This window comes from Dermacentor silvarum, chromosome 9 (assembly GCF_013339745.2).
Source record: "Dermacentor silvarum isolate Dsil-2018 chromosome 9, BIME_Dsil_1.4, whole genome shotgun sequence".
Classification (NCBI taxonomy): domain Eukaryota; kingdom Metazoa; phylum Arthropoda; class Arachnida; order Ixodida; family Ixodidae; genus Dermacentor; species Dermacentor silvarum.
The window spans coordinates 76,564,404-76,576,840 of NC_051162.1; the positions used below are offsets into that span (position 1 = coordinate 76,564,404).

Sequence of the window (12,437 nt, forward strand, 5' to 3'; positions counted from 1 at the left end):
AAATTAATCCGGAGTCCTCCACTAAGGCGTGCCTCATAATCAGAACTGGTTTTGGAACGTAAAACCCCAGAAAGAAGAAGAAAGCCAGCAGAACAGTGCAGCGGCGGGATTAGATGGTCGGCTGTGGTCGGTGGTCGGACGTACGATACAAAGGTGCCGAGGGAAAGAACGTATGCTCTCACGCAACCGAGTTGCGGGGAGGGAGGAAAGAGGAGGATGGTATTGTCGCGCAACCAATTTTGCAGTAAGAGATAGAAAAGGGCGAGAGGTGGAGGAATGTCGCTCTCTAGGTCGTTTATTCGTTCGTTCATTCGGGCTGTTCGTTTACATTGACAATCACCGTCGGTGGTTTCTGCATGGATTTTTGTGCGGTATAACCCATATTAGCTCCTATACTCTCAGTTACAATGATAATCTGATAACAATTGGACGACCCCTTGAATGCAATGCCCCTATAATTTTGCAGGAAATGCGGACAATGTGATACGGGTCGTATGTGGGTAGAGGTAAAAGTGCGCAGTTGAATTAGTGGAATTAAAGGGTTCTGCAATATACGAGCTCAAAAGAAACAGCTGGAAACTGTCGTGATGATGCTAGGACACAGAAGCCTATTGAATCATCTATTTCATTTCGCCACTATCTAACTAATCTGCGCCGCTTGCCGAGAGGTGCGTTCTGGCGCAGCTTTTCCCACAAATATCCTTTCGCCGTTGCTAAAAAAGGAAGGCATAGCTGGAGGAAAGCCAATATTATCCCTATTCTAAAATGCTTGATCTGATCAATTCAGTGCGTTTGAATTTTTTAATGTTCTAAAATGTCAGTCCATTGCAACAACTGCTGTCGCGAGTTTCCTGCCGTTGTTACCGTACACCGCAGTGGATACAGCTGCCGAAGCACGAAACAACGTTCGTTGCGGGTTGGGGCGTAACCTAAGCTTTTAATTCAGTGACGTTGTCTCCCTTCTGCTGCAGTCTCCCAGCGCAACCGCAAGCGGTGCGGCCGCTGATGGTTAGGTTAGGTTTGCTTAGGATGGCGGCTCCAATTTGTGGAAAGGTCCGTGAAATAGCTCGATGACACAGCAAAAAGCATTTTTTTCTGTCCATGAACTCAGTGCGCTGTAGCGAAGTCGAAAATAGTTTCCGCGGACATGAAGCTTTGCTACAACATCTCCAACGAAAGATTGAAGTTTATTTAATCTTACATTTCTGGCCCAGTTCGGATGGCAGTGGAACCCAGCTTTATAGATATAACACTAGGGAATGGGGTTTCACTTATACACGGATCGCATTTTCCTGGTGTGGTTGACGGACGGAGGTAATGAAAGGGAAAAATGGGTACGTGGACTATATATAGGTCTGGTGGTGTTCACGCTGAAGTCATATGAGCTTGAAAGGAGACAAATTTTAGCCTAGGTAAGTTAAAAGCCCATTTTATTTCTTTAAAATCTTCCAACTTTATTTGTCCCCTTTTTCAGTGCTTAACTGTTAACTGGAGAAAATACACTCACTGGTTCACTTCAACGTCGCGTTATATTTCGCGTCGCTACGCCAAAACAACCTGACGACGCCACCGGCGCCTCTACAGGCACACGAAAGAGGTCACGCAAGAAGTTCAGAAGAAAAATCAGCTACAGAAAAAAACTTCTAGTCAATAAGAACAGAAAAAGCTAACGCAAGGCATAGCTGCATCACAGTGTTTTATTCATGAATGGAGTGCCGTCTACTGCCCTGCTGACAACCCATCGGTGCGCGCAGATAACTTTATCTTTTTTTTTTGCTTAGAGGGACATATGTCTAGCAAACTATACTGGTTATAAATTATGTGTAGATACGCGTAGGACTACGTTAATGCCACCAAACGTACTTTCCCGGCGAAAAAAACATAGATACGCATAGCGCACATGCGAGACGCAAATGCAAATGTGTTATGCGGCACGTGGGTAAAAAGCCTTCACGCGCATTGCTAACAAGACGTATTTCACTCATACACAAGAGTTTTACTAACAACGCTTATTTATGGCGCACGACACTGGCCATCTGCACGCGTCGCACGCCGAGTCCTGAAATGAGCGTCGCGCGATGGGAGATATATAACAGACTAATGGAACCCTATAGTAACTACATTTCTTACATTTAAACATATTACATTTTCAAGAAACGTGACGTCTGTTTCCAGGCAGAATTTGAAATAACGCGAGAAGAAAACGCAAGCAGACGTAGTCACAGGTCGGCACTCAGACTCTACTAAAAATAATATTTTTTGCTTAGGGCTCACTCGGACTCACTGAACAAAATTCTACATAGTCGGGCTCACTCAGACTTACGAAGAATCAGATTCAAGTAGGTCTACTTGGCCTACAGACTCTCAAAAACTCAGGCTTCCTCGTGAATGGAAAGTGTCATTGAAAGACCTCCATACGAAACTTATTATAGCACACGCAGAGGGATCACAACCGGCAAACATTTAGGAAAAAACATGCAGAAGATTTGCATACATACAAGAAGATAGTAATAATGATGAGGCGCGATCTTAGAGTGCCGCAAATATTTCCTCTAAGGACAAGATGTGCTAAAGAGATCTTTTAAAAATATGAAAATTCTTATTTGTGTGTTTGTTCGTGCGTGCGAGCGGCGTTCCAGAATTTTTGTGCAGCGCATGCGTTTTCGGCAACTCAAGATTGAACTCGGTCGTTGCTTTCTGGCACTGCACTTTATGAAGGCCTGCCTCGTAAACAAAAGTGGACGCTGCTAAAATTATTGCACAAATAGAACATGACTTATGCAATGTCACGTTTTGACATACGATTGACGGCAGCGCAAAGCAGAAAGTTCGGCTCGCTGTATAGCGTTTTGGGTTGTCGGACATCGCGCTAGGGGGCTTTGAATTTCGCAGCTCCTCGTTTGTCCACAGAATCAACAGAAGTTTTGTCTGTGATACTACTTGCTATAAGGGCAGATGCACACTTCCAACGGTGACAGCGGTGACACGACTGACATTCATCTTTTCTGTCAATTGTGCTGAACGTGACCACCAAACACGGAGGAATGAAAAGAACAGGGAGAAAGCGTCACTTGACTATCTTGAAGCTTACTCATAAATATATAACTAATAGTCTCATGGAAAATAGGCCCTCACAATGTGATGCGCAAGGGGTAATTCTGTCCTCTGAGCGCAGGGACTGGACGCGAGAGAGCAGACTGGAGAGCACATTAGGGTCAATTGTGATGAGGGCGCCACTTGATGCTACAGTGTCTTGAAAAGGCCGGGCAACCGTGGAGGGCTTACTCCCCAATAGTCATTGTACAGATAGGCCCCCGGAAGAACGCGGTGGGGCGGCATCAGAGGACGCTGGCTTGGTGTCGTGCTGCCTCCTATCTTTTTGACGCGAAATCGGCATACTGCACATTGAACGAAAGAGCCGGCGACGTCTGTCTAACAGCGAAACTTCCCATTGGCTGTGACGCCACGTCAGGAGCGCATTCCTATTGGCAGCGACGCCAGCGTCATGAGTGCGCCTCGTGTGCTTGTGACGCTAGCTCGCACCTCCTGGCTAGGGCGTCGACGGAGCAGAGCGGGCGAAAGGGTACAGCTGCTACCGGGCTATTGCGTGAGGGGAGAGGGCATCGCCGCGGCGCCACGTCACCCTTGCTGTATCAAACCAGTGTTATCCGCGCGATACTTTTCCGCGCAAGCTCACGCCTGCTTTCTAACTGCGTCTCGGTAAGGCGAAATCAAAACGCGCCAATTAGGCGTCTCAACGCGCTCGCTTGCACGCGAGGAGTTCGCTCAGCGGCGTTCGATTGGACATTAATGTTTTCGCATTCACAATTAATATGACGTGCTTAGTCGTCCACGCATTTCTTTTTCACTGTCCTCCAATGCACCATAGTGTCCACGCGAAAACAACATCGCCGGCGTTCAATAGATCTACGGTTCACGAGAGCACTGCCGAACGTCCCGCTCACTTTGTCATCCCCGTAGGCTGGGCAGGACACTGAACATATGGGTAGTCCAGTCGCTCCGCAGACGCAACCGCAGTACAAATCATTCATATAAATTGTCACAATCGTCGAGGCGCAGCACGGCCAGCAAACGAGCAGTGCCATGACGTCCAGCTGTAAGTCGTGCTGAACACTAGCCATCACCGCTCCCGCACGAAAGCAAGAGCGCCGACAAAATAAGGGAGGAATCGTGGACGACGAATAGTCGTCCACGATTCTGTGCACTCGCATTCCTGATCCCTGATTCTGGAATCACATTCTCACCTGCTCCTTGGGCGTGCAGCGGAACTCGCGGGTCTTCTTGGCAGCTACCGATGAGGGCAGGTCCGACTGCTTGATCTCGATGTACCGTCTCAGTTGGTCCTGGAAAATGAAGCCAGAGAGAATCACGAAAGCTCATCGCGGCAAAGGCTGACTCTAACTCAAGGAACGAGGTGCGCCTCAACTCAACACTTCACTGCGCCTCTCTTTGATTCAACAATGGGAGTGAACGTATTAGAATTCTCCTAAAACACCTTGACTGAAAGAGCCTGCTCTATGTCGGGTATTTGAATTTACTGCCAAAAGAGCGGCGAATGATCTGAGCTACAGTCCTGGAAATTATATAGTTTTTTATCATACTCTTCGTTCCTTCGAGTACCCTCTCCGCTTGTCCTGTAATACATAACCCTTCACCTTCTGGCGTCCGCCATTCAGCTGTCAGTCGCTCTAGCTACAAACTGCTTTCTTAGGTATTTTAATATAATAAAAAATTACAGCTGCTATACTATAAAAGAGGCTTTCTTATGTGAGAAGTTCTGCCAAAGTCCCGGTGAAATCTGCCGCATCAAATATCTCGCGCGAAATTTTTGCATTTCAATCTATTGAGGACGCTGGAGGGGGTCGACGGCTGACCTACCGCATCTGTGACACATGTTGCACGCAAAAAACCGCAACTGTACACCATTTAAAAGCTTTAAAAAGTCAGACAAAAATAATTTTCGGAGACAAAGAGAATGGACTTAAATTCCTGTCGTTGATTCAGTCGAGTGGCCGAGATACACGCCACGACTTTAGCAGCTGATTTTTTTGTTTTCGAGTGCATACGCTGACTCACCGACTGCAAGTTTCCGACGTAGTCATCGGAGAAGCAAACGATGGCCTCCACTCGGTGTCTGAGCTGCAGGTCGCACAGGTGATGCAAGATCAGGCACACCTGCAGTTTCACGCCCTCGGCGATCTGCATGTCGATGAGGCCCAGGGGGACGCCTCCATTTCCGCCTCCACCGCCGTCACTTCCGGTCACCGCAGCTGGAGCACCAATCCCCGCTGCATACGAACACCGTTGTCAGCGCAATTTTTTTATGTGCGCACGGTGCAAATATGCTACAGTGTCATGAATGTCCCAGTGCTCTCACTCAAGGAAGTCTTCATATGTGACGGGCGCCAGAACAGTCACAACTTCGTAATTTCTTTATGTCTGTCCACCTAATCCTCTACCACTTGTTATATCAGTTTTAACCCACATGGGGGAATTGACCAGAGTAGATTTCCTCCTGCCAGCTTGATGTGGTTGTGAGAACAATGAGAATAATAACAAAGAAACCAAGCAAAATAACTCTAAAATCACTCTAAACCGAAATCTAACAGAAATCACTCTAAAATTGAACATACTAATTCATCAAGAAGTAGCGACGCGCATAAGAAAACAGTGCTCAGTTTTGCTTAGCAACAACCATGAACGATAGTCCGTCGCACCCCAAGCCCGGCGCGCAAATTTCATTTCCATTTTTAGGTAAGGAGGAATAATGAAAGCTCCCAAAGGAATCAAAATGTAAGAGTGCGTGCGGTGCACCAACTGCCCGTGTTTAAGCTGCGCCCAGCGCTCGTAAGTGCAGCTTACGATTCATATAGGTGGGCGTGTTTGTCTCGAAACTGGGCTGGGCAAAGATATTTCGACACAAGTCACTCAAGGCTACTCGGAAGCATTCCAAAATGACGATGAAATGCATTTCAGAGTTTTCACTATTAAATAAAAAAACGCTGCCCAAGATTTCTGGTGGCTTGAAGCGATAGACAAACCTTTATGGTTATCTTTGATTGAAGGTAAAGTTTTTAACATTATGGCATTTGAAAGTTTGGATGTGTTGCACGCATGTTGCTCAACAGTGCGTTTTAGATTACTAACGGACTTTTCGACTGGTCATATATTGGCACGTCAGGAGATGGGGGCGCTGTAACGGTCATGTGAAGCAGAAACAAAACATTACGAGATATAGCCAGCTCTAATATTTGCGTCAAAGACTGATGGAAGCTGTTAGAACCAGCTTAGTATTCTCAAAATACAGCTTGAATGCTGTTTCTTGCGGCTTGATACTGCTGCCGCACGACTCGGGAACGGCCATTCGGAGATGACACAGGTGTAGGACGAAGAAAACCCTAACGGGAGAGTAGACAAACAAAATAAATTATATTACTAACCTTTACCAGGATGGAAGGTACCAGGGTCGAGGAGGTAGAGGAGCCACTGTAAGTCGTTGTCGTCCATCAGTCCAACAAGAAGGAGCTTGTCAGCGAGCTTGAGCAAGGGCCTACATTGAAGCAATGGGAGGTGTTGTAACCGCCAAATGCTTAATAATCATTTATCTTTGTTCTGCACCTTGTGGAGACATCTAAGGGTGTGACATTTTAAGGATACAAAAGAGTAGCTCGTGCCCCCAACCGCTGTTTAGATGTAGCCGCGTGCACCATCCATTCTGCAGTGTCCGACTCGGAACGTGAGGTTTACGCTGAAATCTTTCGTCAGCCGTCCCACACCGGTATACGCTACACAAAATGATCTGGCATGACTATTCGGCGACCTATACTGTTGGACCGCAACATAGCGGGTTTGAGTCTAAGCCGTCAAAGCCTTATTCAGATTTGAGCGGTGAGCCAAAATGCCAGCATTAAGAACAAAAACCGCAAGGTTCTGGTGGAAATTAATCTGGACCTTCCTTGGAGCAACATTTGTAGCAGCAAAGCAATAGCTTGGCTTTGAGGATTTTTCTTTAAGTACAGCACATCTTAGAGAAAATTAGACACTGAATGACCTCGTCTTCCTTCTTTCAGGCCAGTGACATATACGGGTGCTAGTCGCATGTGTGTGGTGTGCTAAAGTACACCGCACAAAACCTGAAAGCTCAGGTTGTTTACTATGTACTAGCTCAGAAGATGCGCGCGCGCTTCTTCACAAACACACACACACACACAGCACACGCACACACACACGCACACGCACACGCACGCACACACACCACACACACGCACGCACGCACGCACCAAACGAATCATCATTGAAGCTAAAAGAAACTCTATTTGAATTTCAATGCAGTGCCTGCATTTATATGTGGGGCCATTATTCTGCAGTAACCCACATTTAACCCTGACCTATCCGAGTTGTTACGAGAGTCTTTTTACGCTTGAGTATACCTAGTGTAACGGCACACTCAAGCTGCCCTGTGTTACAGCGATAGATCTATAATGGACGCAGCGGTATTGCTAGCTTTGTGGGTTATTGGGTTCCCATACCGCGCCCGCTGAAGTTAAAGACACCAGCCGTGGTTGCTTAATGGCTGTGGTGTTGGGCTGCTAAGCGCGAGGTTGCCGGATCGAATCCCGGCCACGGCGGCCGCATTTCGGTGGGGGCGAAAAGCGAAAACACCCATGTACTTAGATTTAGGTGCACGTTAAAAACCCCAGGTGGTCCAAATAATTCCGGAGCCCCCCACTATGGCGTGCCTCATAATCAGATCGTGAGTTTGGGACGTAAACCCCCATATTTTTTGTAAGGTTAGGCCAAAAGGGCTCCGCAATTCCTATCGGGGTGGGACCAATATAAACAGTCGAGAGCCACTCACACGAACAAGTTCTCGTTGCTACCGCCGATGGGGTCACGGTTGGGGCGACTGTCCTTCTTCACAGCGTCGGCCAGTGCTTCAATGACGAACTGCTTGAGGGTGTCGACAGGGAAGTAAGGAGTGCTGAGGTCGGCGATTGACTCCACTTTGTCCCTGCGTGCACACAAATTCCGGATAAAAGTCCTATTTCTCAACATAAGATGGGGAAATATTTCGTTAAACGCTAAACGGCATGGAACGCTTTATCGATGAATATCGGCGTGGCGTACTGCTTCATTGATTTCCATTTAGACTACACTTGTATTTTGTACTAGACGGGGAAAAAGAATACGCGGAAACACAACTGAAGTGCAACGAACTTATTTATTTCGGATAAGACAAGTACTTAAAAACACGAGTCTTCTAACCTTCTGTCTAATAAAAATATTTGTTTTGCTATTACGTAATAGTAAAGGGCAATAGCAAAGCAAGTAACGTATTTTTTTTCTCGGAGTCATGAGCAGTTGCATTTTGGACGTCTATAGACCCTTTTCACCAGGAGACATTCTTTCTCCTATTTGCCCTAGCGTCGCCCGCATACGAGGGTTGCAAGAGAGATCTGGGTACTTTCGATTCTACAAATCTGCCTTTCTCTAGATACTACAGTTCTAAAGGGGAAAACGCACATTGGTGCACTGCAAGTTCACTGCAAGCCACCAGTACGGACGTATTAGCGGTAAGGATTCCGCTATGGCGTGCGGCCTGTTGCCAGATCGGCCAGTGGCAAAGTTTCGTCACGTCCACGTTGCCTCGGACGTGGACCAGGATACCTTATTTCTCGTATTTGCCCAAGCGTCGTGCGTATGCCTGAGTTGCGAGAGATACACATGTGTATTTTTGCTTCTCGAGAGGCTTGCTTTCTCTATAGGTACTACAGTACTTCGAAGTACTCCGCCGTTTGTCCCTAGCCAAGCTGCACTATGTGGCGGCGGATAAATGCTACAGAATAAGCTCCCTTTCCGTTCGTGCTTTGAGCGGAAACAGCCCAAATATTAGGACGCGAGAAAGGGATAGACAACGTCCCGTTATTTTGCACTGTTTCCATACAAGTCATGAACCAACCAGCCCAAATTCGTATTCTTCTTCGTTCGTGTTTCATGGTGTCGCGCAAACTTGTCGTGGCCCTCCAAATCTTTAACGGGTGGCAAATGACGTGGTTGACAGGAGGCAAATGACGCTGAACCTGACAATGAAGAGGCGCCTGCTCTTTACCGTCGGCGCCGACCGCGGTGGACCCGCACAACACCAATGATAGCTACGCGCGGAGCGGTGATCGAGTCACGTAATGCGTGGTCCATGATTTCGTGTGCCGCGAAGATTGGCTTTACGATAACCCTCCTGCCGTAAAGATGAGAATGCCCTCCTCTGTTTTGTATAAAAAACTGGCAAGCAAAACTTACCGTACAATAAAGTATTACCAGAAAACAGAGGTCCACTAATAAACGAAGAGGCTAATTGGCATTCAGTACAACACAGCGTCACTAAATCTTCATCTTCAGAGAAAAAAAAACACTTTAGATTTCTATTGGGAGTTGTATTCAACAAGCGTTATGTTGATAAAAATAATTTCCAGACCTTTATATATTAGAATTGAGCTGCAATCAGTGCCGGCATGCTAATTTAGAGTTCCCTTTAATTAGAGTAGACGGTACTGCATGTCTCTATTTCTATGTACCATGGTACTGATAGCTTGCTACTTTCTTGTTACGCAATGCTACAATATTCCTGAGCATGTGTAAAGCACCATGTTTTATCGTCAAAGCTTTGTAAGCCGTAAACATTGTCGCACTTTTTCTGCTATTTTACATCCGATTTTATATTTAGCTTTTTATTCTTGATTGCATTCGATATTTGATTCGAAATCTACAATTCGGTATTCACACACCCCTACTTATAAGTGGAGTCGAGTCTAATATGCGCTAAGTGGTTACTATCGCAAAACGAGTTCTCATCATGTTCTTTCGATCTTTATGTGAGCCGGATATTCCACATCGCTCTCGCGTTCTCTGGAACAAGGTGATGCAACCTGCTGTTCGAGAACAAGCACTCTAGGGCGTTTCACTCTGCTGCATCAGTGTTCTTGCTGCTGCGATACGGTGACCGTTAAAAAGCGGAATGTATGACACACGACGCCGAGCTAGCGCATGCCGTTCGCTATTTCGGCGTTCACGTCAGTGCATATGTCCCTTTGAAAGCAGAACGTCTACGTCTTCGCTTCCTTACCTTGTCTCCGAGAAGGACATCTCTGGCCGTATGGAGACGCACTCCAGGGTGCAGAAAGAATGCGCCGTGTACGAGTCTTCGTACAGCGCTCGGATGTCCGGACCAAGGGGCACAATGAACTCGTTCTGCGTCAAGCTCCTGCAAAGCGGCAAAAATGTTGTAACCTTTCACGACTTCGCAATGCTTCCGAGTAGGACCTATGTGTCATTGCGTTCAACGTTTATTTGAAACCGCTTCTGTAAGGACGCCTCAAGAAGTGTGGCCATTTCAACGAACAGCGCCGCGTAGATAGCTTGGTAATGCATGCTCAAGGAAATTAGGGAGTTTTAGAAAAATCCCACGACACCTAAGCACGTCTGATGAGTTGTGAATGCGAAAGCATCAATGTCCAATTGAACGCCGTTGATCGCGTTATGAACTCCTCACGGGTAAGCGAGCGCGTTTAGATTTGACCTTACCAAGGCGCAGTTAGAACGCAAGCGAGGGTTTACGCTGACAAGTAACGCGCGGATAACACAGGTTTCCTAGAGCGAGAGCGTAGGATGACGTGGCGTCGCGGCGATGTCCTCTCCCCTCACGCAACACCTGGCGCGCTATGGCGCAGCTGGTGTTTCCTTTCATTTGTTCTGCTCCGTCGAGGCGCGCTCGTAACGTGGAGTCGAGTCAATGGGAGAGAAGAGCACCCGCTGTAGGAAGGTTAACTACCTTCTAATGCTATGGGTGGCAATATTTTATTTGCTTCTACCTCGGCTTCCTACTAAATCCTTTTTAAAACGACTTCAGGTAGAACGCTACCTGAGCGGTGCTTTACAATTATTTATGTATAAAGAAAATTTTCAACAGGGCCCGGTGCGAGAAACTTTATGTACAGACGGAGGCGTAGAACTGTCAGATGGCGGGTGTAGCGACCTCGAGCATCCGTGGTAGTGGTTATTGTATCGAAAATTATTCCCTCGTTTAGACCGATATACACCCTGGCTAGACCTGTCTTGTAAATTGGTACCTAACTTGGCTTTCGGAAGCAAATTAGATCGTCAGCTAGAGCGGTCTTTCTCATATACCGTTATCATGTCATAACCACCGAATGACATGAAACACTACGGGAACTGAAAAAAAAAACGTGAATTCATGCACATTACTTACGTCACAAACGACGTCCAGTATTCGCGAAGACCTGCGCTGCATATTATCGAAGTTGTGTCAGAAGAAATTACTGGGTTACCGTGTTGCGATGACTGAATTTCCAGACGATGGCCATAGCTCAGTCATGTCAATGAAAACATGAGCATTGTTGACGCATTTGCACGTGGTTCGCAGGGGACCACATACAATCCTGTCATACTGTTTCACAAGTAAGAGAGTAGGATAACCATCGAGTTTACACTTCGGTGTAAAGCAGACGTCATGACTTTTTCCATGTGCAAACCTTCATACAAATTTCTCATAATTTAACCTAGATATATCCCCGATTGTTCCGAACAGTTGGTGCTAATGCAAGCTGACAGTAGAGGTGTGTGTCTACCTGGCGTATGCGTGGAACTCCAGGTGCAGAGAGATAAGAAGGTCGGTGAAGCCCGTTCGCAGCGGTCCCGAGAGGTACTCGCTCTGTATGGCGTACATGAGCTGCTTCTCGTCCACGTGCGAGCAAATCATGTGCGCCGCTCTGTGGTTGCCCTGGAAGCACAGCGCACCGTAGAGAGACAGGGTGTGCGCGTGGAAACTGCAAGCGGGAGAAAGCGAGTAATAGGAACATGATGAGAAAACCTTTACTCGTATAGTAACCACAATGCGTAGCGCTTTCACACCGCTAGCTGTAACCTCAATGGCCCGAACGTTTTCCCCGTTCATGTTGTCCCAAACGCGTTTACTTACATTTTACAAGCTGGGAGTTTGGTCATAGCAAAGTGCCAAGGGGCACGACTTTCTATCTGTGCAGCTGTAAGTGCAGCTTTTGCGCACAGCCTCTACTGTCGCAGTCCGCACATTACGGGTGCAACGCAGAACGCGGAAGTGCATCTGTTCTAAGCGTTTTTATGCAACGAGTGTCACAACGTAAGAAATGCTCCGGCGTCACAGCCGCCCATGCACGCCCGATTAACGGCGCATGTCGGCGCCCTCATGGAACCTCCCCGAGAATCCCAGCTACAGATGAACCTTTAACGACACCTCCACCTTAGAACGTCATTCCCTCTACCTTCCTCCCACGAATTTACCTGCTAGGGGGGAATTCAAATCTATATGGGATAAAACATTTTGACCTACACCACCAACATAATTTTTTTCATCTCAAAGAAAG

General features: G+C 47.0%; 1 protein-coding gene across 1 annotated transcript in view; it reads right to left on the minus strand.

Moving 5' to 3' along the window:
* Window positions 1–12,437, minus strand: part of LOC119465324 (ryanodine receptor-like) — a 268,769-nt gene that overhangs the window by 115,138 nt on the left and 141,194 nt on the right. The window contains 6 exon segments of the mRNA XM_037726127.2: window positions 4,266–4,364; window positions 5,098–5,309; window positions 6,462–6,571; window positions 7,880–8,032; window positions 10,142–10,279; window positions 11,664–11,861. Coding sequence (XP_037582055.1) covers window positions 4,266–4,364; window positions 5,098–5,309; window positions 6,462–6,571; window positions 7,880–8,032; window positions 10,142–10,279; window positions 11,664–11,861 — 910 coding nt within the window.